This window comes from Brienomyrus brachyistius, chromosome 9 (assembly GCF_023856365.1).
Source record: "Brienomyrus brachyistius isolate T26 chromosome 9, BBRACH_0.4, whole genome shotgun sequence".
NCBI classification, from domain to species: Eukaryota; Metazoa; Chordata; class Actinopteri; order Osteoglossiformes; family Mormyridae; genus Brienomyrus; species Brienomyrus brachyistius.
In genome coordinates, this window is record NC_064541.1 from 8,402,242 (window position 1) to 8,428,964 (window position 26,723).

The following is a 26,723-nucleotide window of genomic DNA, read 5'->3' on the forward strand; positions in this document are numbered from 1 at the left end:
GCAGAGGGGGTCATGTAAACCCCACAATACCCTAACAATGCCATGAACATCGCGGATCAGGTCCATTTAATCCCAAATACAAATATGATGGTTTAATGCGCTCCTTAATCTTTTAAGATGTAGTCGTTATTGTGGAAGGCTGTTTTTATAAGCATTCTCAGATCTGGTCATTAAAATAAAAGTTCACTTTATACACGCAGCACTATAAATATTCATAATTACCAGTATTTCACTCAGGTTGCACATTTTCCCCATTTGACGCCTTATATGTACTTTAATATAATATTAAATGTGTCATTTGAAATTCAGTATTCATGAAATGGGATTTTTTTTTATATTTACTTCAATCCCGTTCAGGATGCCCCACGGCCTGCCCTGTGCTCCCTCAGCCCCCCAGTTCCTCTGCCCCCTTCCAGCCAGGGTAAGTGGTTTGGAAAATCTCATAAAAAGGATCCAGAAAATACATTTCAGTCCCCAGGAGCAACGTTGCACTGAGTTTGTTATAATCACCCCTGGTCTTGTATGTCTGGGTCATTAAAAGCGTAACGCAATGTGACCAAAGCTGCATTTACAAGCTCAAAATAAATTTCTTGCATTTACATCCAGATTTATTTTTTCCTATTTTTCCTATTTTTATTCTTTAGTGTATGGAGGACTAAAAGATCCTTGACCCGCTGTCTTTTGTTACAGACTAGTGACTGTAGGTTTTCAGAGAAAGAGAGAGAAAGAGAGCGGGAGAGAGAGGGAACAGGAATTTCAAAGTCAGGGGAGTCGAATGAATTCAGTTATGGAGACTGTCAGTTTAGCCGGGTGCATAGTAATCTGCTGGAGATAGAAAGCTGTGGATCTAGTGAGCTCACGGGGCTGGAAGGGGGCGCTCCTGAGCCAGTATCTACCAAAAAAAATCGACCTGTCAATCGAAAGCACCTCTAAAGGCCTCTAATGCCGCTCTGCCGGTTCATTTTCTGCTTAGTGTCGCCTTTAGAGAGTCATCAAGAACATCAGGCGAGATGTTTTGCCGTTTTGAATCCTGCGGAGCGGCTCAGACGCTGCGATTTTAAATTGGTTCTGGTTGCCCTTTTTCAGGCTCAGCATTCCCCGGTTCTTCTTTCTGGGCTTAAGAAATCTGCAAGGCGTCTACTAATCAGGTTCTCAGGCCTCGGTGACCCACTTGCTTGTTTTTACAGTATGCGAATCATTTGTAATTTGGCGAGTCATTAGTGTAGGTAATGCAGAATCAGGGCCCGATGCAGTTTGCTTGCCATCCGAATTGCTGCTTTACTTAATGAACTTCACTGCGGGCACAGCAAGCTGAATGTCCATCATATTCTTACGAGGTTGATGTGTCACGGCACCTGTAAGTTTTTGCCCAAAAATACAGGAAAAACAAGCAGTGTGACTGGCACAGGGAGTCAGGCTGCTGAATGAGGGTCTTCAGATTGAATTGGCTGAGAGATAGTAAAACAAATCCTGATTGTTTGCACTTAATATATTCATGCTTTAATCAAACACGGGAACACAGGTCAACAAGACAAATGCTGTTCCGATGTCTAAACAAGACATTTTTACACATCAAATGAGGTTACAGAAGTCACAAATAAATTAAATTTTCCAGCTGTCCATATATAACATTTCAAATAATCACCCCTGCCAAAGACAGAACCAAAACTCAATATACAGAATGACTTCCCAGATGCGACCTGACCATCTGCCCAGATGATCAGTTTAAATTAATGAACTCATATCCCTCCCACTTCATGTCGCCTCAGCTGTCCGCCTCTGTACACAGTGCAAATTGCAGGGGGATCCTTACAATGTAGACACAGACATATAAGCACAGTGTACACAGTAAGTGTGCACCACGGTCCAGTACAGTGCACATATGCATCACCGGGGTGGTCCATCTCAGACTCCGGCCCCCATGTGACGTAGCGAGCGAAGGCTCACCATACAGCAGCCGCGGATCAAAACCCCGATGTTGTACACCGGCTCGGTGCTGGCCCGGTGCGTGCAGTACAACCAGGCCACCGTAGGCAGCATGGGCACTGCCAGGGCCGCCAGGTCCACCAGGAAGCTGCTGCTCCAATACCGCTTGCTGACCAGCACCCCTGCATCTGACAGCCCCTCGCTGGGGGAACCCGTGTCAGGTAAGGCTTCAGGTTTGCGATCAGCCGGGGGCAGGGGTGCCAACTCAACAGGCTCAGGGATGAGAGTTACACTGGCTTCCCGGAGCTTCAACAGGTGGAGCAGGAGGGCCTGGAGGTCAGGTGGCCCAGGGATAGGATCTGTCTGCACCTCCTTCTCCACAGAGACAGGAGATGGACCGGGTTCAGGGACAGGGTTACCTCTGCCTGCCGATCCCTCCGACTCAGAAGCCAAATCCTCACTAGGAACTTGCCCAGGGGTACCAGCCCAATCGACCCCCTCGTCACTGATATGCAGACCGCTGTCGGTCATCTCACGGGCTTCCTGTGCTGCCAGCCCAGCCGCGCTAGGTGCAAGCTCTTCCAGGGGACAACCGCTCTGAGCCACCTCCATGCTCCGGAGCAGCGCCTCCAGCTTGCGGTTCTGGATGTTAATGTCAATGAAATACTTCTGGATGCCCTTGTCCTTCTCTACCAGGCTGCTCCTCATGGTCTCCACCACCTGCCGCAGCTGCCTGATCTCCTTGTGCGCCTCCTTCAGGGCTAGTTGGGCCTCCACACGGTGGCACTCCTCCTCAATCCAGTCCTCCTGCATCCGACTCAGCTGGGCCCGCAGTTCCTCCACCTCCATCTCCCTGAGAAGATCATTTGAAGGTTTGGCCTCATGGGTTTTTTCCTCCAGACTCACTAAGAATTTCACTCAAGATACAGAAATACTCCCTGCTAATAATTTGAAGGTAATGGAACAAACCTCTCGCGATATCTTATCTCCGACTCCTTCAGCTGACTCCGCAGGTGTCTGATCATGACCTCCTTCTGTTGCAGGGGTGTTAGGTACTGCTCAGGGCTGGGGGGCTTAATGCCATGGTTGTCCCCACACGAGTGGTAGCGTCTCCTTACAAGGATGATAAGTTTTTTTTTAGTTGACATTCCTTAGTTTCAAAACATTGTTCACAACTGGAAGCAGGACGATGAGTAAAGGAATAATTTTATTTAACTCTAGGAATTAAACTGCAAGAACAAAAATCTCTAGCATACTCGCAGTATCTAAATTTTTACATCAAAGGAAACACCCTGTATTATTGCTCTACAAAATAATCTTGAAATTAACACAAAGTACACAAAAGGCAAACTTCACTTACACCTGCAATCATTACAAATGTAAGTATTTCTGTAATTAACCTGAACTGATAAAAACTTCAAAAGACACACGAATGACTGAAGATACCACGACATTTTTAATTTTTCTTTTTTATTTTTGTGGAAACCTTTCAGCAGCCACACATCAACAGAACAGCGTGTTCGCTGTAAGCCCTGATGCGTAGAAGTGAGATTCGTGACATTTATCCCTAAGCTCTGCGCTCGGCGGATCAGCCGATGCCACGCAGAATGTATCTCCGACTTCTCTCCAGGATTCGACCATGACGACAAAGCAGATGGAGCCTTCTGGAGACCACAGGGAGAGATAAAAACGGCAACCGCGAGACCTCGGGCAGGTTGCTGCGTCACCGGGGCCATCTGGCCACAGCTGAGAACCGCCTCACTCAGGAGGAGGGTCTACCGGCATCATGACACTCTGCACAAAGGAGGACCGAAGCCCAAAGTGGGCAAAATGGCCAGAAACATGAAGGACCAGCACCAGTTCAGGGCAGAAACCCAGTTTCTCTCTGCCCAGCACTAACATGCATTCAATTACAACTGGGGGGAAAGTCAGCTGAAAGCAGGCAAACCCACCCACTCCCCCCTTAGCAGTAGAGACTCAACTGTGCTAATCCAATTTGGGGTGGAGGGGGGTGACTACACTTCGGTGAAAACCAGCCCCCCCCCCCCCTCCATGACCCACAAAAAGCTACACAGCAACAGGGGCTTCCAACGGTATCCTGGCAACCCAGGATGCTGCATCATCGTCAGCAGACACAGAAAGGAGCGGATGGTAAAGCACGCAATCCCCCCCCAGGAAATGCAGGATTAAAGCATGCCTGGCATCCAGCTGCTCCCCCGAGGGACCCAACCTTCACAGGGACGGCGCTCGAGAGATTAGCAGACAGCCAGGCCACACCCTCCCTCGCTGTGCTACATCTTATAATCACTCTCAGGAACAGACCAAAGCCAACCCCCCTCCTCCTGGGAACCGTGTTGTAACGACGGTCTCCTGGTTTCCACAGCCCTTCACACAAGGACCACAGAAGAGGACAGAAATGCGATACGGTAATGGAGATGCCAAAGGAGGCCTGTCCAGCATAAAATATTCATGTCATCCATAATTTTCTCAGCGTTCGATTCGGGAGAAGACCAATACTTTCTGCTACTCAAGGCGAGGCATCATTTAGATAAGACTACCAAAACAATTCCTGCTTGTATGACCTTGAAAACAACACCCCCCCCCCCCCCCCCCGGCACTTCCACAATCCCCAGTGTGTTTCATTATCAGAGTAACCCAGGAGCCAAGCAGTACCAGGCAGAAGAGCTTGCATCGCTGCTGTTGTTGGGGACGGGAGAGTGGGGCACCACCCTGCAGGGGGCATACAGAGCCAGGTCGGCCAATCGCTGCTTGGGCCCAGGCCCGGTCCTCCTGCCTGGGGGGGCACGGCTGCAAAGACAGGCGGGTCAGACAGACGCAGGCTCGGCAGAGTTCCGAGTCTGAATTCGAAGTCTCAGGGAACAGATCACAGCTCCCTGCCTAGTTTCCACCATCAAAGAGCATACAGTGAGCTCGACGCGACACCAGAATTTAGGTAAGATCTCAAATGGTTCTTTTTTAATCAATCCTACTGCGCCGCACCGCCTTACCCGTCAGAGTACGTCGGCCTCTTTGCCGCAGGGCTGCTGGTGGATGACAGTCTCAGCTTGCCGTTGCCAGAGGGTCCGAGGTCTGTGTCGGCACCTGAAGAAAAGCCCACAAGAGGAGACCGAGGGGATGAAGAGAGGAGGCGCCGCTTCCCCTCTATCCACCTCAGCCAAGCGGCAGCAAGCTGGCGCTCCACATCGCCCTCCTCATCGGAAAGCAGCTCATCTAGGTTCATGACCCCTCTATAGGGATCCCAGAGCAGTTTTACGGGAGAAAGGGACTCCCCGAAAGCGATGGTGAACACGCACCTCCAGGCTAGCCTTCCTGTGCACTGAGTGCCTTTTCAGCCTGCGATCGAGGGGCCCATTTAGAGAGACGTCTCCATGGCATCGAGTTACACATCAAACAAAAGGCATGATAGCTGCCCGGCCGCGGAAGAAGCTTTTAACCTCCCGTCTTTAGAAAGCAGAGACGGTGAATTTAATCCAAATAGACTTTCTGTCCAACACTGGTGCTGGATGCTACAGGCAGCGCGGGTTGGTCCATACAGCATATGCATCAGTAAGAATGACAAAGTGAGGAATTCCACGGGGATGCATAACTGGAAGCAAAAACGGTGCCATCCTGGTGTAGGAGGCTTGTTCACCAGCAATAAAAACCATGTAAAAGTGACAGACTATTTATACCATCCTATTAAGCTATCAGGTATCTGTCAATGCAAAACAAGTGGCAAGTAACTAAAGTGTTAATGAGTTAGCACATAGATGCCTTCATTCAAACAGCAGGCGCCCTCCATCGAAATGGATTCTTTAAGCTGACCGGCTATGCCCCCTGACCTGCGCTCGGTAGAGGGGGGCGGCTCTCCGCCATCCTGTGCACTCTGACTCTCTTTCGGTTCCTCTTCTTGCGCTCGCTGCCTGCGTATGACCTCGTGGGGGCACTACCCACTGAAGGGGACGTCAGCTGGCTGCTGGGGCATCCTGTGTCCTCTGAAAGACAGGCAAAGGTTTTTAATTTAAACAACTGTTTTGGAAAGTAGCATATAATTCGCTACAACAGCCTATTTTACCGACAACCTGTGTTCACAATTAGTAATAAGTAATCTCTTTGAAGCATTCAAGTGTATCAAATGTACCAGCGTTAATTCGGGTAGTTAAGCGGTTCAAATTCACACGAAGAGCCGGAGATACAACGAGAGAGGGGACCTATAAGGGTAAAAAGCCTTTTAACCGGGTATTTCACCCATAAAGTAGAGAGAGAGATGGCCGAGGCTCTGAGGCGGCCAGTAATGCAAAGAAAGGGGCCACTGACCCCGTAATACAATTACACAATGGGTTCAAACCTGAACATGAACTGTTGGTACTGATGGCACTCTTAGTGGGGTCGGAACTGTGCCCTGGTATCGGCGTCTCCTCCGGGGAAAATAAGTTCTTCTTGGGGCTGAATGGACGTTGGACCGGCCGGGGGATCCGGCTGCGGGGACTCCCCTTCGCAGGTGTGCAGTTGCTCTGGAAAGCATTTTTTACAATAAATAATATAAGCATTTTAAGAGACCGAAGCTTCAGACACGTTTGCGCCTGTTCGTCTTTCATCGAGCTAGTTTCATAAATTGGTACTGACGTGGATTTCACTAATCAGATATAGGTTTTGTTTACTTGTGTGTTCAACTTAAACAGAGAATATCGCACTAACATGATCACAACAGAAATGCTTTTGATATTAACTTCCGACTCCACGGGTGTGATCCAGCTACGCTGTCTGAGGAACAGTAGAATGTGCGGACGAACCCCACCTCGTATTCTTGGGAAGAGCGCATCACGCCCGAGGTAAACCTGTAAAGAGAAGAGCGCAGACTCAGAAGGTCCCAGACACGCCCCCACTCATAATTACGCATTATGCCCCGCCCCAAACATAATTACGCATCATGCCCCGCCCCCACTCATAATTAGGCATCATTCCCCGCCCCCACTCATAATTACGCAGCATGCACGTCCCCAAAATATAAACACGCGCTACGCCTTGCCCCAAACATAATTACGCACCAAGGCCACACCCCCAAACATAACTACACACTAAGGCCACACCTCAAACATTATTACGCACCAAGGCCACACCCCAAACGTAATTTCTCACCAAGGCCACACCCCAAACATAATTACGCATCAAGACCACGCCCCAAACGTAAGTACGCATCAAGGCCCCGCCCCGAACTCTCCATTCTCGCTACATTTGCGGAAGGCTGTTCCTTGTTATGCTCCCGAAAGTTTTGAGTGTAATTGGGAGATCAAACCGTTGCATTAATCCCGATGTAATGACTAGGAAAATCTGCTAAATGCTTTCCGAGACGCCTCCAGCAAAATGTGGATTTAAAATTAGCTCTCCTTTACAGGTGGCGTTAAATCGATTTCATTTCATCATAAAACAGCCGTGATTCATTATCAACCGAACACACCCCCCCAGCTCTAACACGTTACCGTATTTTCCTTTTGGATAGATAAGGGTGAGTGAAGCCGTAACGAAAGATTTTATCTTCTCTAAACATGTTATCGTTTCATATACCGTCTCTGGGTGCGGGTCTCATTTTAACTGCTACTGTTCTCAATAAATGTTACTCAGTTTGAGTTTTATAGTAATAAGCACGATTCAGTTTACTGCAGATACACAAAAAGTAACCTTATTGCCTGGTACCGTGGGTTCTGAATCGTTAAATTTATCCTGCTGAATAAAATACACTTAAACGAACCTGGCGTTTTGGTGCTGATCATCGTGTACTCGCGGTAACACTGTGTATCAACCAAAAGCAAAGCAAAGTTCGGGGCTGTCTGAAAAGAATTTAAGTGTTTCAACCGATCGTTTCACTTTAGATATCCTATTTGTGAAATATGACATTATTTGGGATTACCGCCTTTTTATGATTTGTTCAACCTATATAATACCGATGTAATACCTGTACATTTCAGATGTTCAACAATCGTCTTTTATTGATATGTAGAGAATATTTGCCGTACAATTGATTTTATTCACAATCGGCAGCTGTGCAACATCTAAGTAAGATTCTTTGCTGCATGCTGGAAGCGTAAACCCGGCTTTCACACACAGTCCTCCACAGCCTTGATGTGTTGCTGAAAGTCGTCTGATTTCACCCACACGCAATTCCCCTGCTCAGTCTGAGAGGACGCTCAAGGCAAATGTTTTATTCATCAACGGCAACTGGATGGTGTATTTCTCCCCATTATGAACTGAAGTGTTTCTACACACATTGCACATGAAAATATAAAATTCTAACGCTGCAACTGGAAGGTGCTGGTGTGTGGGTGAAACAGGCTCTATTTTCATGTGTTAAAATATTCATAGAATTGCACTCAAAAGAATTAGTCTGTATTTGTTTTATATTTGAGTCACTACATATTAGTGGACAAAATATAATAAAAATGCTGCTATTTGACTTCAGTTTGCTTTTTGTTACTGTCTGATTATGAGTATAGTCATAGTCTACAGAGCGATCAGGCTTTGCCTAGCAACAGACTTGGCAACAGAGGAATATACTGCATGGCCAACACTCACTAGATAAGCCAATTACACAGGCAGACATTCCTTTGTTTTTATGAAAATTATACTTGTTAGAGTGATCCAGGGGTATGCTGCAGGCTGACACGGGCGTGCAGCACGGCCCAGGATGTCGTGCAGTGGCTGCGTCGCCCTGCCAGTTCGCATGTTGCTGTGCTTTTATGTGTGCGTCTCTCTGTGCTTAACAATGGGTGGCTGGTTAGTGGTGATGGCTGGATGGAAGCCTCCCAGATCAAAGGGGTTAAAAGGGATAAAAGAGAACATAAGAGATGGTTAAAATACTCTGCAGGTCCATCCCAGCCGTATAAAAGTCAGAATAGGGTATGTAAGTGTTCCGGTAAATTTGAGGCATTGGGGGGTTTAACCCCCCCCCCCCGGGCTTTTCATGTTCATTATTGTCATCTTTGGGTGCAGACCAAAGAGCCTGTGTGCTGTGCTATAAGTGCTCCCTCAGAGCCACCTTCAGCTCTCAGCACTTTATTCACCAGTAGAAGCACATTAGATCAAAAGCTGCCAATAGCTTTAACATCACAGGAGCCCTGTGTGTGCCTTTGAGAGAGATCTGCGTGGCTGGCATGAACAGGTGTGACCTATAGGGGGCTCCAATGCTGATGTTCCTGAAAGCTACACATTCATTCTGATTGGTCAACAAACACCAGGACCCTGCTGCCACCATGTTTCACTGTAGGCACCATGCATTCTTCTTTGTATTCCTCACCTTTGCGACGCCATACAGTTTTGAAGCCATCGGTTCCAAAAACATTTATCTTGGTCTCATCACTCCAGAGTATAGAGTCCCAGTGGTCTTCATCTTTTTCAGCATGGGCTGAAAGGCTTCCTTCATGGGCAATAACCTTGCACGCCATTCCTTCCCAAATTTAGCTGAGCACTGTATATACTGAGCAGGCACTTTGGTCTTTAGTAATACAAAATTGAGAAAGTAGGGTCAGCCGGTCCCTGGATCAATTGGGCTTAAGGGCCTCACTCAAGGGCCCGATGTGAAACCAGTCTGCAAACTACCTGCGAACTGATGACATTCCGATCACAAGCATGGCATCCCAATCTGCTGAACCACACACTGCCCCCATGTTGTCCTCAGCTTCAACAGTTCATATCCAGTTTTAGTTGCATGACAGCTGTGTATGCATATTTTCAATCAGGTTTGTCAATTTTGACTTTTCGAATAATTACGTTTTAATTACCCTTTTAAAATTCACTAGCCCTCTTGTCAGCGTTAGTGACACCACGGTATATTTCATCATCAACTGAACAACATACGTTTTTAATGCCAGGGGAATGAAGGATGTATGGACGGTTATGTAACACCATCTGTCTCCATTCAAGCTCAGAAACAAGCTGTCTGCAGGACGATGTTCAACAAACGCACAGCACGTGTGTGCCACAGAGAATGAAAGATCTGGTTCAGCACTAATAGTGAAGTAAATGTACACCAGAACACAAAGTTCACAAGGAATGATCGCAACAGGAACTGATAAATAACCTGCTAAGCGAACGGTGCTATTATTGTGATTATAAAATATCCATAACTGACATCTTTGGAGTCCTGCTCTGTCATGCTGAAATGTTCATTTGGAGCGCAGGCATAAATCGGGAACCGTTATCAGGAACGGTAATGACTTCCACGGAACGCCCCTGAGTAAGTCATGCGAACGCTTATAGTAAACATCAGAAGCGTATTCACAAGCAGTGGAATAAATATTTTCACGTTTGATTTGTTTTTTCTAACTATACGATGACAATATACAGGTGAAAATAGCAGAGCAGGTTAAGGCAGAATGCCAACCGTTATAATAGCCTGCGTACGCAGATTATAAACAGTAATGAAGAAGATCCCTGAAACTTCGTCTCGTTACGCTGAGGATAAATATGATCGCACTGTAAATAGTTTGCTACTCCGTTTCGTATAACACCTTTGTAAACGTTTAAGATGCGGGATGATTTCAAAGGAAGATAGTCGGAGATCCGTAAGCTATCGGTGCTCGTGTTGTTTTCGCTGATGCTTCTCCCTAGGCGCAGCTCGCGACAAGTACCCGCGGGTTTCAAACGCCTCCACACACATTTGATAAAACCGAAAGAGAAAACAACCCAAAACACACGCCTATTGCGACAGATCTAAGGGGCGATCAATGTATGATGCGCTTCTTTTCACACACAGATTCTATCTAATGTATATGATGCACTTAAAATCACTGATATTTTTTCTTAATATCAGTATTAAGCTATTTACCATAATTGTCGTACTCCCCACCCCCGCCCCCGGTACCTGCTACATCCTAAACACGCCCGAATATTTTAAAGCCCCACACTTGCCTTCCTGTTTGTTGCAAATTCCCGTTTAACGGTGTTTTCCAGTCCACTGGATCCAGTTTCTAAAGTGCAGTCGCACAGCTCGTACGGACTTTATACTGACTTTTTTGGATGCACAGCGCACGGGAGGAGCGATGCTGACGAATCCGAGTCTGGAAGCTTCCCGTCTGTGTTATGATGCCTTTGGCTCAGCAAGCAAAAAAAAATGTACTTGGATGGGATGGGATCGGACGAGAAAGGGCTGCTCCCCGCATCCCAGCGACTGCCTGCACGCAGTCAATGTGACTCATGTAATCAGTGCGTTATATAACCTCGGCGTTTAACTGTTCCCGCACCGTAGCTGAGTTGAAGCATCACGCAGTATTTTGTAAGTAGACATTTGTAAAGTAATAAAACCATCGTTCCCGTTTTCTCCCTTAATGCTATTTCATGCATTTCTATTGGTCAGACGCCCATATAGGACACATATGTTGAAATGACATTGATTCCATATCAGACAAAAAGGTTGAAACAACGTCGATCTTCAATCTTTCACTTTATATCAACATTGAATCAAGGTTTTCTCACCATCGATTTTTCAATATTGAAAATCGGACCAAAAATCTATTCAGTTTCAACGCTGATTATTTAACACTGACCATAATTCAACACATTTAACTATAATTCAACGTTGAAACAATAACATGACGCTATCTAGGACGTATTAATAATACGTTGCGACAGCTAGTCGGTAATGGCGCAGGTGACTTAGTGTCAAATGAACAACAAAGTGCTGGAAATATAGGCAACTATGGCCAGTGCCTGGTCTGGATCAAAATCACTAAGGGAGCATCTGAAATTAGTGACGGAGCACGATCCCAGCAATCCTGTCGCAGTCATGGACTGACTGACTTCCACCTGAGGATGTACGTTATTCATCTCAGGGTGCTACCTACCCTTATAAACCCAGACTGCAGCGGATTTGATGACCGTCGAAATAAAGACGTTACGATAGCCTATACATCACCATCTTTAAACAAAATCACACAGTGTTTATCTTGTGGGAGCCAGTGTTTGTATTGATAATAAACGCGAAAGCTGAAATGCAACACGATATTCAGATATTCGAAATCTAAGTATGGATACATGCGCAAATGATTCTTGTACCTTTAATTGGGCAAAACAATATTTTGTAAGACTTCTTGTTAATATTCCACCTGCATGCAATCCGAACGCAAGTTTAGTAATATGGTAAGCATAGTATGTGTAAGCATATTATTTGAAATTATTAAGCTTAATGACTGGGGAAAGCGTAGGTATCCATAACTATTGCAAGGTATTTTGCTGCTCGATCTCGCTCTTTAGTTGGGTTGGGGTTAAACTGACATAATCTGGCCTTGGCTGCCACCTGGTGGAAGGAAAAATTTCTGGACACGCCAAATAGCTGCGACATGTTTTAATGCCGAATAACAGCCAGTTAAAACAACAAAGATTTTTGATTTTGTGCAATGACCGTACACAAAACACCCTATTTGATCTACAAGTAACATTTAAATTAGCATAAATGCATATGTACATTTCATATATGTATATTCTCACAGTTTTTATTTTTTAGCAGAAGTGTTACAAGTGTGTTATTGGATATAATTTAGTATGATTTAAGTCATATTAAGTTAACAGTAATTTATAGTATAGTATTTGCAAATTAAAACTACAGCAACTAAACAAACTAATTAGGTTTATTATACGATAAGATTTCGATCTTTTTCATTTTTGTTAATGTTAAAGGTAGATGGACCTACACCAACATTGGCAAATATTGAATTTAATATTATTACAGAGTAACACTCAGATAAATTAATAACCAACGAACTGAACTTGCAATGAGGAAAATATCTACGAGTTATAGTCTTGGTAAAGACAATGACGTATCCATTTGTCATCGAAATTATAAACCGCTCAAATCGTGTCTGCAATTGCTATTTGAAGCGCATGCGTGATTCACATTTTGAGTGCTACAGTTAAAATAATTCTGTTCATTTGGGACAGTTATGTTCTATTTGTTATTCATTAGCTTTTGTGGTGTGCAGTTGGTATGTCGGTCTTGCCCTGCTTCAGTTGTTTTCATGTTACAAATATTTAATCTTATCGCTGCCGAAGACCTTGTCACTGGTTCCAGCAAACACCACAACTGGTTAATGAGTCACTGTTGTATCCTGTGTTTACGCATCTTATCTGGAAACCAAACACTTTTTCGTTTACACTTCTGAAGAGAAGATAGAGGTGCTGGGTATTTTATTCAGCTTGGTATTTTATTGTGCAGCAGGACTACATCGTATAGAAGTCCTACAATAGAATGACAAAATGGTAATTGTTTATAGATTATTGTTTTAAAAAATCACCCATACAAGCTACTTAATAATTACAAGTGCTTAAAAATGTACGTCCAGGTGAACCTACTAGGGAAAACGTTTTTTTTTTTTATCGTCCACGTTTTTCAAAATCTGTCCCTTAGAGGGCGATAGAGTCCATAAAAATATTTGTTACCAAACTCCTCCAAATAAAGATGCTGATGCGATAAAGGAGCGTCCTAAGATTTACAAATAATTTAGTTATTCTGTTTCCAAACAGCAGAAGATAGCCAGGACGTCAATTTTTCAACTATTATTAATTTATATTAGTCAATATTAGTGTTTTTTCACATAGTTATTTTAATGAAGAGTTTATGTCATAAATTTGTATGTTACAAATTTAACGTCAATTGAAACTCAACTGTAACCAAAAAGGATGTCAGTAAAAAACACGTACTTAACCTGTTATTTTTTACATTAATAACTAGCGTTATTAATGGCGAGCATTTCATAAAGAAGGAGATTTTTTTACGTGTATAAGATTCTTGATATAGATACCGAGTGAAGAAAACGATAGAGTGAAAAGCAAAACATTGGTGGTCATTTTACATGGTTTGAAGATGAATAAATCGTGCGCATATCGAACGAGGTTATATGCAAGTCCTATGCATGTCTGCACATGTTGTCAAAATAGTAAATCATCACAACTGCGAATTGATTTTGTGTCCATCATCTGCTCATTAATATTGAAAATTGCCGCTGCATGATTTTTGGCTTATATGTCATCCACAGTTACATTCTTTCGTTTCTTAAAATAATTCATTTAAAGTAGGCCTACTTCTTTTTTATTGTTGGAGGTATAAAACACATTTTTTTCCTCAAAGTTTACAAAACATGTCATTCTATAGGCGTAATTAGGAAAATAAAAGGGTCCGTTTTGTTTAATTTAAACACTCGGAGCTCCTCATGAAACAACTTAATATAAAGTTTGCGATCTGGGGCTTCTGTTCACCATAGTCATTCCGCTTGAATAAAGGTGTCCCCTCGCACCGCTCATGGATAGACCTGCGAAATCCGAACCTTCTCGCCCAACTGAGGTGCTCGTCCTCCGTTTTAACAAGTCAATAGAAATTACTAGGGAAGTTCTCCTATAAATAGCAGTACGTATGTGAGAGGGGCGTGCCCCGCGCTTCATCCAGCGCTCCACAGTCTCCTTTTAGCGCACTTTTCTAGTGGACGGAAAGCCGGGCTCCTGTATTCAAGCGATCAAACCGGTTTCACTGTGGAGAGGGCTTCAGATTATTTTTGGGGCAGTACTACTATGGATGTCTCACGAGCAGCAGCGTTTTGCGTGATTTTTGTCTTCTTCTGGGATTTACCGGGTTTCCACTCAGCTGCTATTTTAACTCCCTCGGTCCCGAGGAGAAACAAGGGGACGAGGGTCCTGTATGATGGACAGGAGTCACCCAAATTCTTGGAAGAGATCTTCGCATCCTCCCAGAGCCAAAGCAATCAGCAGGATGATTTTAAAGACGCCATTATACCCCACGATTACATGCTCTCCATTTACAGGACGTACTCGGCGGCTGAAAAACTGGGGCTAAACGCGAGTTTTTTCCGGTCGTCAAAGTCTGCCAACACCATAACAAGTTTTGTGGACAGAGGAAAAGGTTGGTAAAAAATGTTAACGTACCCCAAAGGCTATACCGAATGTTTAGCAAATATAACTAGGGCAAGTAAAATGTTTTGTACTTTCATTAGTCACCAACAAATAGTTTCAAACAAATTATATGTGCTTTTCATTCGCGACGTTGACTAAGTTCTTCGGTGAGCTGCGTAAAGCGAGGCAATACTGCTTTGTGCCAAATATTTATATAATCTAAACCCCTTTACTGTGTTTATATTTTGAGAAATTAGATGTACATGCAGTTAAAAGCTGATGATCTATTTGCTCTCAGCCATCACTGGCATGATAGTCTTCATGCCGTAAATTTAGATATGAATGCAATAAATGATATGAGATATCTTATCACTTTTCTAACCTTGTTGACATATGTTGGAACGTTATCTAACCAATCTTTATGACGCATTTAGGTCTAGTTGTCACATCCAGACTACTTTGAACCCTGGGGACATGTTAAAAGCGGACGAAAAAAGAAAGAAAGAAAACGGTTTAGCGACGGCCAGATTTGCGAAGCGTAAAAAGTTGTATTAGAGTGGCACTGACCTCTAAGTAGCATAGCAATAAAACACTAATTGAAACGCTTTTTAAATGAAGGCAGTAAATTATTTCCCTAGCCCTCGCGGCCAAGCCACAGAACCTGCTTTCTACAACCTGACCATCTGAAAACTGCGTCTGCGCCGGTGCCAGCGGCCTCACTGGGTGTTGAAATACTAAATTAAAAAAACAGATTTATTACAACATTCCGACTTAACCCATGTGGTCCATTTTTGGAGATCTCCTTTAAAATGTGTAAACAAAATTATGGAACTGTCATCATTTATATGCAACATTTGTAATGTACCATACACGAAATAGAAAGGTTAGTGGCGCATGCTTTAACTGCGTATTTTATTTATGTTCGGTTAACTAGCAGTATTTAGCAATTCGGCTGTATAGAAATCCCTTTATATGTACCGTTGGTTCAGATGGATTACTTGTGGTAAGTCGTGACGGAATATTGCAGACAAAATAATTATAAATTATAATAAACACTAAAAGCCTAAACTTATACCCAAAGAGAAACCACTACGGCAAAGTTAGTCTAAGTTAAGGAAAATCATACGTATTGGTTAATTTCCTTGTGTTTCTATACGTTCAGTAAACAAAAGCCTCTGGTTTAAGGAGTGAATTGTGAACTGTTTTTTTTTTAACTCACTTTCTCCCCTGATTTTGATTTGATGTGTCACCGCCTGTGACCTTTCGCCGGACCTTCTGAGGGTTGCTTAGCGCTGAATCCCTGATTGGAGTATTTGAACTCAGTGATCTAATTGACTGTTCATGTCATAACATATCAAACACTGTCTATTCTCCCATAATGAACTAGCTAAGCCAATGGCGCATCACCAGAGGAGGAAAAAAGAAAGAACTTCCGTTCTTATGTAGTAATTACTATTTTACAGCCTATCTCCCCGCGTGACTCGTAATTGTGGGAATAGTTTTTATTCTGTTCCTTCAACTCGACATTTCTTTCAGCGCAGGTCTCGTGTTGAAAATTCGTCACTGCCGTGATCTCGGGAGTGTCTTCTTTTAGTTTTAATCGAAACTTTAGTAAACAGATAAATATTTCAAATATTTTCTCGCACAAAAGCCGGGCATATGAAATATTTGCATTTCGACAGCTAGCGCTGCAGTATTTAAAAATCCAAACATTTAGGCAAACCTAAATAGATAAAAACAAGTGATAATTTCGGTGAAGACTTTAATTTAACCCGCAGCCGATTTTAAACAGACTCATTCAATTTGCAGATGTTATCAAACACAGTTTCCATCCAACTCATCTTTTTGGAAAAAAAAGTAAAATAACTAGGTTTTCTTCAAAGTAAAACAGGAAATACCTAAACTAAGATAGATAGGAAAATGTAATAGATTTAAGTTCGTTACGGTCGCAAGATCAGACAAGAGCTGCCTGAATGTATGAAAATTACTTCTGGCACTTAGAGTAGCTCATTAAAACGCAGATGGTGTTCGCTGGCTGTGGATGTTTCACTCTCCCACACACAGAAAAAGAAAGAGAGAGAAACGGTCTATCTCCGGATAATTCTGTTATAATAATCTTTTAAAAAAATCTCGTAACATTTAAATTTCTTTGAGTTTTTTTTTCATGATTAGCGTCAGTTTGGAAGGCCAAAAAGTGATCGAAGCGTTAGAGTTAATGTATTTGTATGGAATATATCTATTTACCTTAATACTTCTGTACAGCATTTGTCCTAAGAGCGATATTTGCGACACACACACACTATATATATATATATATATATATATATATATATATATATATATATATATATATATATATATATATATATCATCATCACGACCGTTTATGTCAGTGTTCACGGTAAATTCCGGTTTTACGAATGCTCCTATTTCATCAAAAAAATTCAAATTGTTTGCATTTTTGGATACGCTCAATGACTGATGCCTTGTACAAATTCCTTTAATATAGCAACCTGATCGTCATAACTTAAATTCACTATAATCACTATGAGCACTTTTGAACTGGGAATGTTGTCGTTGGCAAAGGGAAAATGAAATATAAGCAGGGAAGTATTTTAATGGGTAAGGGGGGAATTCGCAACTGTTAATTATTTGGTGACCTTGTATTCGATTTGTTTGAGCGCTTATAAAAAACTCTAATGCAGACCAGACCGGTAAAGCGACCGAAAGAAGCACGAGGTTTCAATCTACTTTTATTATTTAACTCTAAAAGAGTGAGGTACAGACGAACACGCACCCAGCAAATAATTACAAACAAGCGATGTTTAATAAAATATTAGACTGGACCTTCAATGTTTTCTCCTAAATTAGGGAACCGTAATACAGTAATTCTAAAATGGTTTTTATTTTCACGTAGGACTGGAAGAAAGCGTACAATAACAAGCAAAATATGATTACAAACATGGCAAAAATCCGTTGTCGGTTACATCGGCTTACTAGGTCAAGCAATTAAGACTAACGAAAGGCGATGACAGATAATATAAAAGTATAAAATCAAGGTTAACTAACGAATCTTTTTAAAGAGTCAGGTAATGGAGAATAAGCCTACTTTCACCAGTTATATTCAAAACAACATCAAGTTTGTTTAACATGTTATAAAAATCCCGACTTCTATGAGCTATTAGCGATTTCAGAAGACATGCGGTTTTATGTAAAAATAAATAAATAAAATTAAAACTGGGGTATCAATGAAATGATTCAACAGAAACAAATCAGTGACGTAAGAAAGGTTGAGAAAATGTGTCGGTTTGGGCGCTTAATAAATTGGATTCTTTTTGAAATGTGGGGTACTACAGCTTTCATGTGAATATCTGGAGGTGTTTTATTGGAGAAGTAGATAAGTCATATCATGGTAAAATGCTAGACATTAAAGTTTAAGAGCAAACTTATGCTATCTTCGCCCACGTGGTCATTTAGGTTTGTTTATGCTATTTAAATCGCCGATAGGGAAATAAGCAGGAAAAAAATGTCTGAGGCACCCAGTTTGCGAAAGACCAGAGGCTGAAGGTTTGTAGCAACTTGGTTGTTTGTACTCCTAACGTGGAACATTGGTGCTATTGCAATAGTTCAATAAGATGAATGACGCGAATAACTGTAAGGTGTTTTAAAATTATGCACAAACTACCCGTCAAAAATACTGCATTTGAAGGAATCTATATTGAGCTAATTAATTTCGACCGCAATACACAGGAGGTTTGAATCTATATTTTTTCATGTATACGTGCTGCGTACATTTTGCCATCACTGCATCATTTAAAGGGAGCATAAAAAACGTATTAAATGGGATTCGGTTACAGGTCGCTTTTACGAGATTTCGTGTTTTCTGACCGGTTAAGGGTTTTCTACCCTAAACATCTGAAGAACATTTAGGCGGGTTAAGAAGCTGCTGTTTTTCACGTCAGTCGGTGAACTTTTGTTTTTTTTTTACAGCGGTGTAATTCAAAGGTGCGTCTCTGATGATATGCGCTATCATATAATATTGGAATACAATTTCTCATACGAGTACACACTTTGGTTACCAAAACTTAATCTACGCACCTCGTAGTGTAACGTTTTACTATATCCCAAAATGAGGAAATAACATTGTTCGATAATTCGGAATTAAAGACCTACTCTTATTTATAGGGAAACGGCCTCTATGGGCCTCTATAAGTACTGTTATATAGTTATTACTAAACGTAACATATTATGCTTTCTCGTGAAATAATGTGTACGAGCAGTCAAGTGTAATACATCATGGGTATTATGAGAAAGTGTATGTAGCTGAATTATGAGATCAGGGTCATTGAAATTTTCGTGTTATTCACTGAACATGGGCTTATTTTTTTATCCTAAAATGCAGATATAACGCTCACCAAAAGTGTATTTTTAATACCCGTTATTCGTGTAGGCCTACGTAGATGTAACGTGGACCTCGATAACAGCAACCAGACAGCGGCAGCAAAAACAACAACAAAAGTCGGTTTGGATTTTGAAGGCCTATTTGGTACAGGGCCGACTCATTTTCAACCTGAGAAATTAAGCTGAATGAAGAAAAGAGAGCGAGAGAGAGAGAGAGAAACAAAATTGCCTGCGCAGTAAGAATGTCAGCGCTCCCGGTCCTGCTTTGAACACTGTACACCTTAAGTGAATCTGACCGCAATTATTTCTTTTATCTTGCAGACGATCTCTTGCACTCTCCTTTGCGAAGACAAAAGTATCTGTTTGATGTCTCGGCCCTTTCGGACAAAGAGGAGCTGGTGGGAGCTGAATTAAGGATATTTAGAAAAGTACCAGGGGATTTCCAAACGACCCAGACAGGCCTCTATGGCATTCAAATACTCTCCTGTCGATCAGAGAGGCTACTGGATTCCAGATCTCTTGATCTTCAGGATGCTCAAAAGCCAGGATGGGAGGTTTTGGATGTGTGGGAAATGTTTAAAAACCGCCATCACTCCTCACAGGGGGGCCGGCTTTGTGTCCAGCTCAGGGCCACTCTTGGTAAGACAGAAACGGAAACTGATTTAAAACATCTCGGATTTGACAGGAGCGACCGCGCCCAGCAGGAGAAGGCGATTTTGGTGGTTTTCACCAGGTCCAAGAAGAGGGAGAACCTGTTCAACGAAATGAAAGAAAAGATAAAATCCCGCGGGTCGCGGACAAAAGAAGAGGACGACAGCCTTCAGTTTAAAGCCCGGCGCAGACGCAGGACTGCGCTGAACAGCCGCCACGGGAAAAGGCACGGGAAAAAGTCCAGGTCCAGGTGCAGCAAGAAGGCACTGCATGTTAATTTTAAAGACCTGGGCTGGGACGACTGGATCATCGCACCACTGGATTACGAAGCGTATCACTGCGAGGGCGTGTGCGACTTCCCGCTGCGATCGCACCTGGAGCCGACGAACCACGCCATCATCCAAACCCTGATGAACTCCATGGACCCCAGCAGCACGCCGCCAAGCTGCTGCGTGCCAACCAAACTCAGCCCCATCAGCATCCTCTATATAGACTCTGGCAACAACGTCGTATACAAACAGTACGAGGACATGGTGGTGGAACAGTGTGGCTGCAGGTAGCGACTTACTCTCTCCGTGACACTGGTAGGTGTGGAGATGAGATCGCAAACGAGAAGACAAATAACACGTGGGCCCATCCAGCGTGAAAAGGAAGCAGTTTCCAAAAGGTCTTGGACCCCACAGCTTTTGCGTTTGCTACACCAAGAAAGCCTTATCAATACTCGAAAAGGGATTTTAAGTACAGTTCATTATTGTTAGCATATGCAAATACTAGGCCTATATTTATTCCGTCATTTTAAGCTCCGTGAAATGTATTCCGTCATTTTAAACTCAGACGTAGTAACTGTCAGTTAACCGCGAAGTCATGGTAAGTTTTTGCCTATTCATTTCCATTAAGAAAATTAATTTATCACTCACTCGAGTACATGGACACACAGATGGCAGTAAGCAGTTTAATTTCCACAAGGGAAATCTGCGCTGTCCATTTTGGTGTCGCCGTTCTCCCCTATTGACGGAGTCACTCGTTAAAAATGATAAATGTTTTATCTGAATGGAAGAAAACAAGGAGCACCGTTATGAACAGAGAGAATTCTATGTTGGATTTTAATACGAAACCTCAACAAGCACCTGTTTAAAACTAAGGCCCTTAGTGTTGAAGCAGAAGGACTGATTGTAAATCTGTAATTCCTTCCGTGGTCCTGAAACCTGGGAACTTGGGATGGTATGACCCTGAGATGTGAGCTACTGCCGCCTCTCTTAGTGATGAATGTGATCTATGAAACGCAGATCGAGATGTAATGAAAGTATAGGAACTGCGCTGTGATTAACGCCACTCGTACTCTGCGGGTCCGACACCCAAACCACAGCTGTGGAAAACTTTTATACCATCTAGACTGTGCGTAACTAACATAAGTAAAGGTGTGTCGTAGATCCGCATGGTCTGGACAAGAAAGTCGAGCTGAAATAGACTTTGGACAATCGGTCATAGTGCCCGTGCGAAGTCACAATGAGAAAAAAACAAACGAAGACTGGGACTTAAGAGTCGCTTCCTATAAGTTTGCAGGAACCCCTGACGCTTGGTTGAACTTTTACCTGCGTGACTGCAACGTCTGCATCCGTACAAATGCACTTCCACGGCAACCGCCCGCTTCCACGTTGCACGGAGGGAAGTTTCCGCGACGAATCCACTGACTAAAAAAGACTCGCAAGCGAGACATCAAAGTAATGCACATTAGCTTTAAATGCACTGCTGTTCATAATTTGAGCTGTAAATATTTGTATATTTAAACTCCTCAAGTGCAACAACGGAGAAATGAACCACCGCATTTCTTGTAAATGTATATACCTTTATATGCACTCAAATCCTTAATTTCTAATCTATTATTATTTTATTATTTGTGTTGTACATATGAGTCTCATGATAATCATATTTCTTACGTTGATAAGAGTAATTTAAAAATGTATTCATTATTCTGTACTGAGGGTGGAAACACAATTAATCTATGTCTACCTCACAGTTATAGACTTCGACTTCTGAGGCGAATTCATGTAGAGTCTAAAGTGTTTTTTTTTCTCAATTCTATATTTTTAATGGATAATATTTCGCACTATTACTGTACTAATAAAATGGGGAAAACGCACCTGAGATAATTTCAAATTGCTTCCTTTCCTTGTGTTTTCAGAAGTTTGCGAAGCGCGATCCTTTGACGTGCTCACGTTTTCACTAAAGTACACTAAAGTCTTTTAGAGGAAGTAGCGTGATCAGGGCTCCATGCTGGACTGCACGAAGCCTGCAGTTATTTAACTTGTCCTCTTTTTGACAGAATACTGGGGATGTTGGTACAGAAGGTATTCTTTTCATCAACCTCAAATGCAAAATCAGAGGCATGCACGTTCATTATAAAAAAAACAATTATATGTGCATGAATATATAAAGATAAGACGATGAAAGATAATCTGTAATTGCATATTATTATTATGCAATAGATATGTCACATCAAGGACAACACTGTGCCTTTAAATACATCTGAATGGGAAATTAAGAAGAGAGCGCGGGAGTTTGCGAGGCATAATCATATCTTACAGTCTTTACAGACTTACGGTTTTTCCACAAATTCGGTATGAACTTTACAAAACGGTGTAGAATTCTAGAAAGGCCTCCAAAAATTCCCCAAGTATCAATGCAATGTTCTGTTTCAGAAATATGAATCAGTTTATATCTGCATGTTTAAATTCATGAAATGACAGTTTTTTTTTTTGTTTGAACAAAAATAGTTCCCTTAGTTTGATGACTTCTCTGTGGTTTCTCTCCACGTGTCAGCTTTGCTATCTTCGCAGAAACAGCATTAACTCATATCAGCACCATCACATTTATGAGCCTTGGTCCATTCTCTCATAATGTCGGGTTTGTGTCCTGGGCACCAAGCCCGCAGTTTCAGGTTGGACACTATAGACACTGTTGTCCATATGTGACATTTGATGTGACATGCTGAGTACCAGCTCTCTCACTGATCAAGATGTAGACAATTTCAAGAAAATTAGGTGTTGTTAGGTGTTGGGCTGCCCAAAATGTTCCCTTTTCAAACATTTCCAAACACCAGGAAATTCCAGAAACTTTAGAGGTGCTTTCGGATTTGGTACAAAGTGGGCCGAGATCACATGGTCTTGAAGTCCTTGGTTTACATTCCCAATGGGATACTGTCTACCCCTTAGGCTGAGCAGTTTGCTCCTACTCTTTAAGTACATGCTAAGCTTCATTAAAAGGACATGGTTTGCCACAAAGGAACATCTGCTCTTTGCATCTGCCAGTCAGATATCAAAGATTGTTAAGCCTCAAGTGCTTATTACAAGCTTCTCAATAATGAGCCTCGTTACTGGATTATGAATATATGAGAATTCTTCTTTACCTCTCGGTAAAGAATAGGGCTGCTTATGGATCTTGCAGATTAAAAAATAATATATGTAGCTTCACAGAGCTGTTAGTCAAGGTAAGTTCTGGAAAAGGTTCACCTTGTTTACCCATGACTTCCACCCTGATCTGCAGATAGAGATGATGGGTAGGGGCTCTCTCCTCTAATCCATCAAGACAGGTAAGCATCTCCACCAGCCCCCTCATCGACCTCTTGATCTGGCCCTTGGTAACTCCAGCTAAACCTGTCTCCCTTGTTTATAAATCTCTCCTCTTCGGTATTGGTTCAGGTTCTTCTCTGATGATCTCAAAGATTCTCCTCTAACTCCACACCCTGCCGCTAATAACCCACTTTGCCTTTGCGGTTTTGGTCCTTTCAGTCACCCCTGAATTCACCTATTCCTGCACCTTGCTTCATGTTGAAGGGCATATCCATTCTGACTTCTTGGCACTGTGGGTCCATTGGGTATGTTGGGTTATGTGGAGATGAACAGATGATCATCAGTCAGGGAGTCGTCAGGGAGGTCCTCATTATTTCAAGAATGTGTGATGGCTGTCGCACCTGTCAGGTCCTCCAGATAATCTCCACAGGTAAAGGCGGGCTTCATTACAAAGGACAACAGTTACTCCCTACTAATTTTTTTTAGCCATTTATTTGCATGCTTATTGTTGCCTGAGGTAACCAGAGAGCGGCTCACTCTGTCCAAAGAGGAGGGAACAAGCGGCACTTCTCATTGTCCTGTGTAAATGTGTGCATGTGTATCACCTGGGGTTTATATTACAAGCAAGGCCCCCGGGGCTGGAATTTTTCAGAAGTTCCCACATCTCACTTGCATGCACACACTCACACACACGCACATGCATACAGCTTCTTCTGTAAATGGTTTTCCACTCCTACAAGCCAGGAGACCTGGGTGGGAAGGTTAGGTGGAGGGAGACGGACAGGGTTCTGCTACGTTTATCCAGGGGAGGGGTGGTATTGGTGGTACGAAGGGACGGCAGAAGGCTGTGGCTCTCAGTGTCTGCTGGGGGGGGGTGGGTGGCTAGAGGACAGAAGGACGGCAAGGTCCACAGATGGACGAGTGTGTGGGGGGGGGGGGGACGACAAGGAGTGGCAGATGCCCAGTGTGACCCTAGGCCGCATTCAGCCGCGGGGCAGCAGACAATGCAGGAATACTGCACCTCCCAACACCAGCCAAAAAAGGCAAACCATGAGCTATAAATGACTGTGACCAGACACAACAGTCAGGACATCTGACCTAAAGGTGGCCACATTCCCAGTTTGATTTCCCAGTTCCCATCCTTCTCCAGATTTTCCTGTCAGGAAAGCCGCAAAGATCCGACCCCTGCCCACTAAATTCACTTGCTTGTGCCTTAAGGTCAGAGGTCATACTTTCCTTTTTGGCCCCAAACTTTTACTGTGACTAAGCTGCACATCTATTTTGGGGGGGCGGGAGTTTGAACAGGTGGACAGAACCACGGAGGGTCTCCCTTGCTGGGCTCTCGCTGCCACGGGGCGAAGTGGAGGGACGGTGAAGAGACACACTCCTTTGGCAGCTGTGCGGACAGGATGGGGAAGCTGTAACATGACAAAAGGTGGGGGTGTCCTCTCTAAAGGGGCATCTGCCGACAGATACCACCCCACCCAAACTGCCCCCCCCCCCCGGCTCCCCGCTAACCACATTACATTGCATGTGATATCGTTGCTGTGGAAACACAGCCTGTCGTTACCTCTAATCTAATTAGGTGCTTTTGACACTCAGCCGGAACTTGATTAGATGAAGCTGAAGTTCTCCACCTTTAAGAAAGACTCACCGGATGAGTGGCGCACACGTGCCTCGGACAGGAAAATCAGGCGACCTTTAATCAATGCTGACTGTCTAAGTGTAATGTCAGGCCAGGAAAATGAATCACCATTGGTGGTTAAAGACCGTGGGTATAACATAAGGGACCCGACCCCCCAGTGGAATGTGTCCAGGTGGCTCTGCGGACGGCCAGGAACCTTTTGAAAGATACTGGGCTTGGGGGGTAAATCTGTGTGCATTTGCCTTTCCATGACAGCTCGCCTGAATTAGGCCGTGCTTTTGGGGACGAGAACCTGACCCCAAAGAAATCAGAACCACTCTCTCCTGTCTATTTTTCGTACAGAGGTTTTGTGGACTCGAGGCATGGTATTTAGGGATGGGACAGCAGTGGGAATGACCTCCAAACTGCCCCCCGGAAGGCAAAAATAATAACTAGGCAGCCTGGCCAAATGGCCTTATATTTCACCTAATTATGCTTATTGCCAGGTGTGGAGGATGATGGGGGGGGGGGGGGCACTCAGGTATGAATAATGCAGAGATGGCATTTGGTGAGCCGCCTGTCGTCACATGGGGGAGGTGGGGGGGGGATTGTGTTTTACAGCAAGGGGGGAGTGACCTCTCCACCCCGGGTGCAGTTATGATTTCGGCGGAGGAGCGGGTGTCATGTGATGTGGTGGGGAGCAGCTGAAGCGCACGCTGGCAGGCGGAGGTGGGACAGGCAGCCGGCCCTCACCGTAATTACCCCATTAAAGCCGCGGTGGCGGATGAAGCTTACAGATGTTTTATGACTGGGGGGGTGTGTCTTTTTTCCGTTTGTCCTCTTGATGAGGGACAGATTTATGGCGCAGCTTGTCTTCTTTTCAGGAGCCCACAACACCCATCCCCCCCCCCCCCACAACCACATAAGCGACCGGAAGGACGTGCAGCAGATGAAACCGGGCGGATGTGGCCGGTCCAGCGCCGTCTGTGGCTTGCTTCCCGAAAGCACGTGTGGACACCAGGGGAGACGAGGGGGCCCGGGGTGGGGGTCACACGCTGCTAGACTCTTCCACTGCGTTTTTACCTTTATCTTCTCCTCCCAGCGAATGTTTACAGTCATCTGGTGTCCGGTGCAGCCACGCTCGGGGCGTAGCGGTGTACCACCTTATCTTAATTATCCGAAGGCAGGCAGCCGTTTTTAATCTCCTCTGCGTGAGCTGTCCCACACAGTTCTCCCGCCGGATTCAACTATGATGCGAAAGTACGGGAATTATGGCGATTGCGAGCAGAAAGAATACACAACGAGCCGCAAGGATTTAGTTACCCAGTCGCTACGTGGCATCCAGCGATCGCAGTCATCGCTCTCTCTCGACCTGTGGGGGGCAGTGGTGGGGGCGCTAGGTTACAGGAGGGAGGCTACGAGGTCGTAAACAGGCCAGGAGGGGGTTTGCACACCGTGGGCACGGGTGGAAAAACGTGATGTTTTTATGGATGTTAACAACCTGAGTATTGTAGGGAGGTGTGTCTCATATTACAACCAACCCCAAAAGCTACAGGTTATTGGTTCAAGTCCCAGGAGTGAATGCTGTTGTACCCGTGACGGATGCAGTTTACCTGCACTATTTTGGTGAAATATTTCCATAAACAGTGACGACTGGATGA

At 43.8% G+C, this 26,723-nt stretch overlaps 2 protein-coding genes across 5 annotated transcripts; one reads left to right on the top strand and one right to left on the bottom strand.

Moving 5' to 3' along the window:
• Positions 1-1,473: 1,473 nt before the first annotated feature.
• LOC125749346 (syntabulin-like) lies at positions 1,474-11,130 on the bottom strand. 4 transcript variants are annotated; one of them, XM_049026518.1, is made up of 8 exons: positions 10,931-11,130; positions 6,725-6,764; positions 6,275-6,440; positions 5,769-5,921; positions 4,935-5,028; positions 4,600-4,734; positions 2,896-3,039; positions 1,474-2,779 (listed from the first exon to the last, which is right to left on the bottom strand). In XM_049026518.1, exons 2-8 carry the CDS (start codon positions 6,746-6,748, stop codon positions 1,906-1,908), a joined length of 1,590 nt encoding a protein of 529 aa, XP_048882475.1. In that variant the 5' UTR covers positions 6,749-6,764; positions 10,931-11,130; the 3' UTR covers positions 1,474-1,905. The 4 variants fall into 4 exon arrangements, with proteins under 4 accessions (XP_048882475.1, XP_048882474.1, XP_048882472.1 ...); XM_049026517.1 differs by having other exon boundaries at positions 10,831-11,129; XM_049026515.1 differs by lacking the exon at positions 10,931-11,130 and adding an exon at positions 9,218-10,764.
• Positions 11,131-14,381: 3,251 nt separating this feature from the next.
• On the top strand, positions 14,382-22,004 carry gdf6a (growth differentiation factor 6a). The gene is made up of 2 exons (XM_049026519.1): positions 14,382-14,827; positions 19,540-22,004. Exons 1-2 carry the CDS (start codon positions 14,479-14,481, stop codon positions 20,427-20,429), a joined length of 1,239 nt encoding a protein of 412 aa, XP_048882476.1. The 5' UTR covers positions 14,382-14,478; the 3' UTR covers positions 20,430-22,004.
• The last annotated feature ends 4,719 nt before the right edge of the window (positions 22,005-26,723 follow it).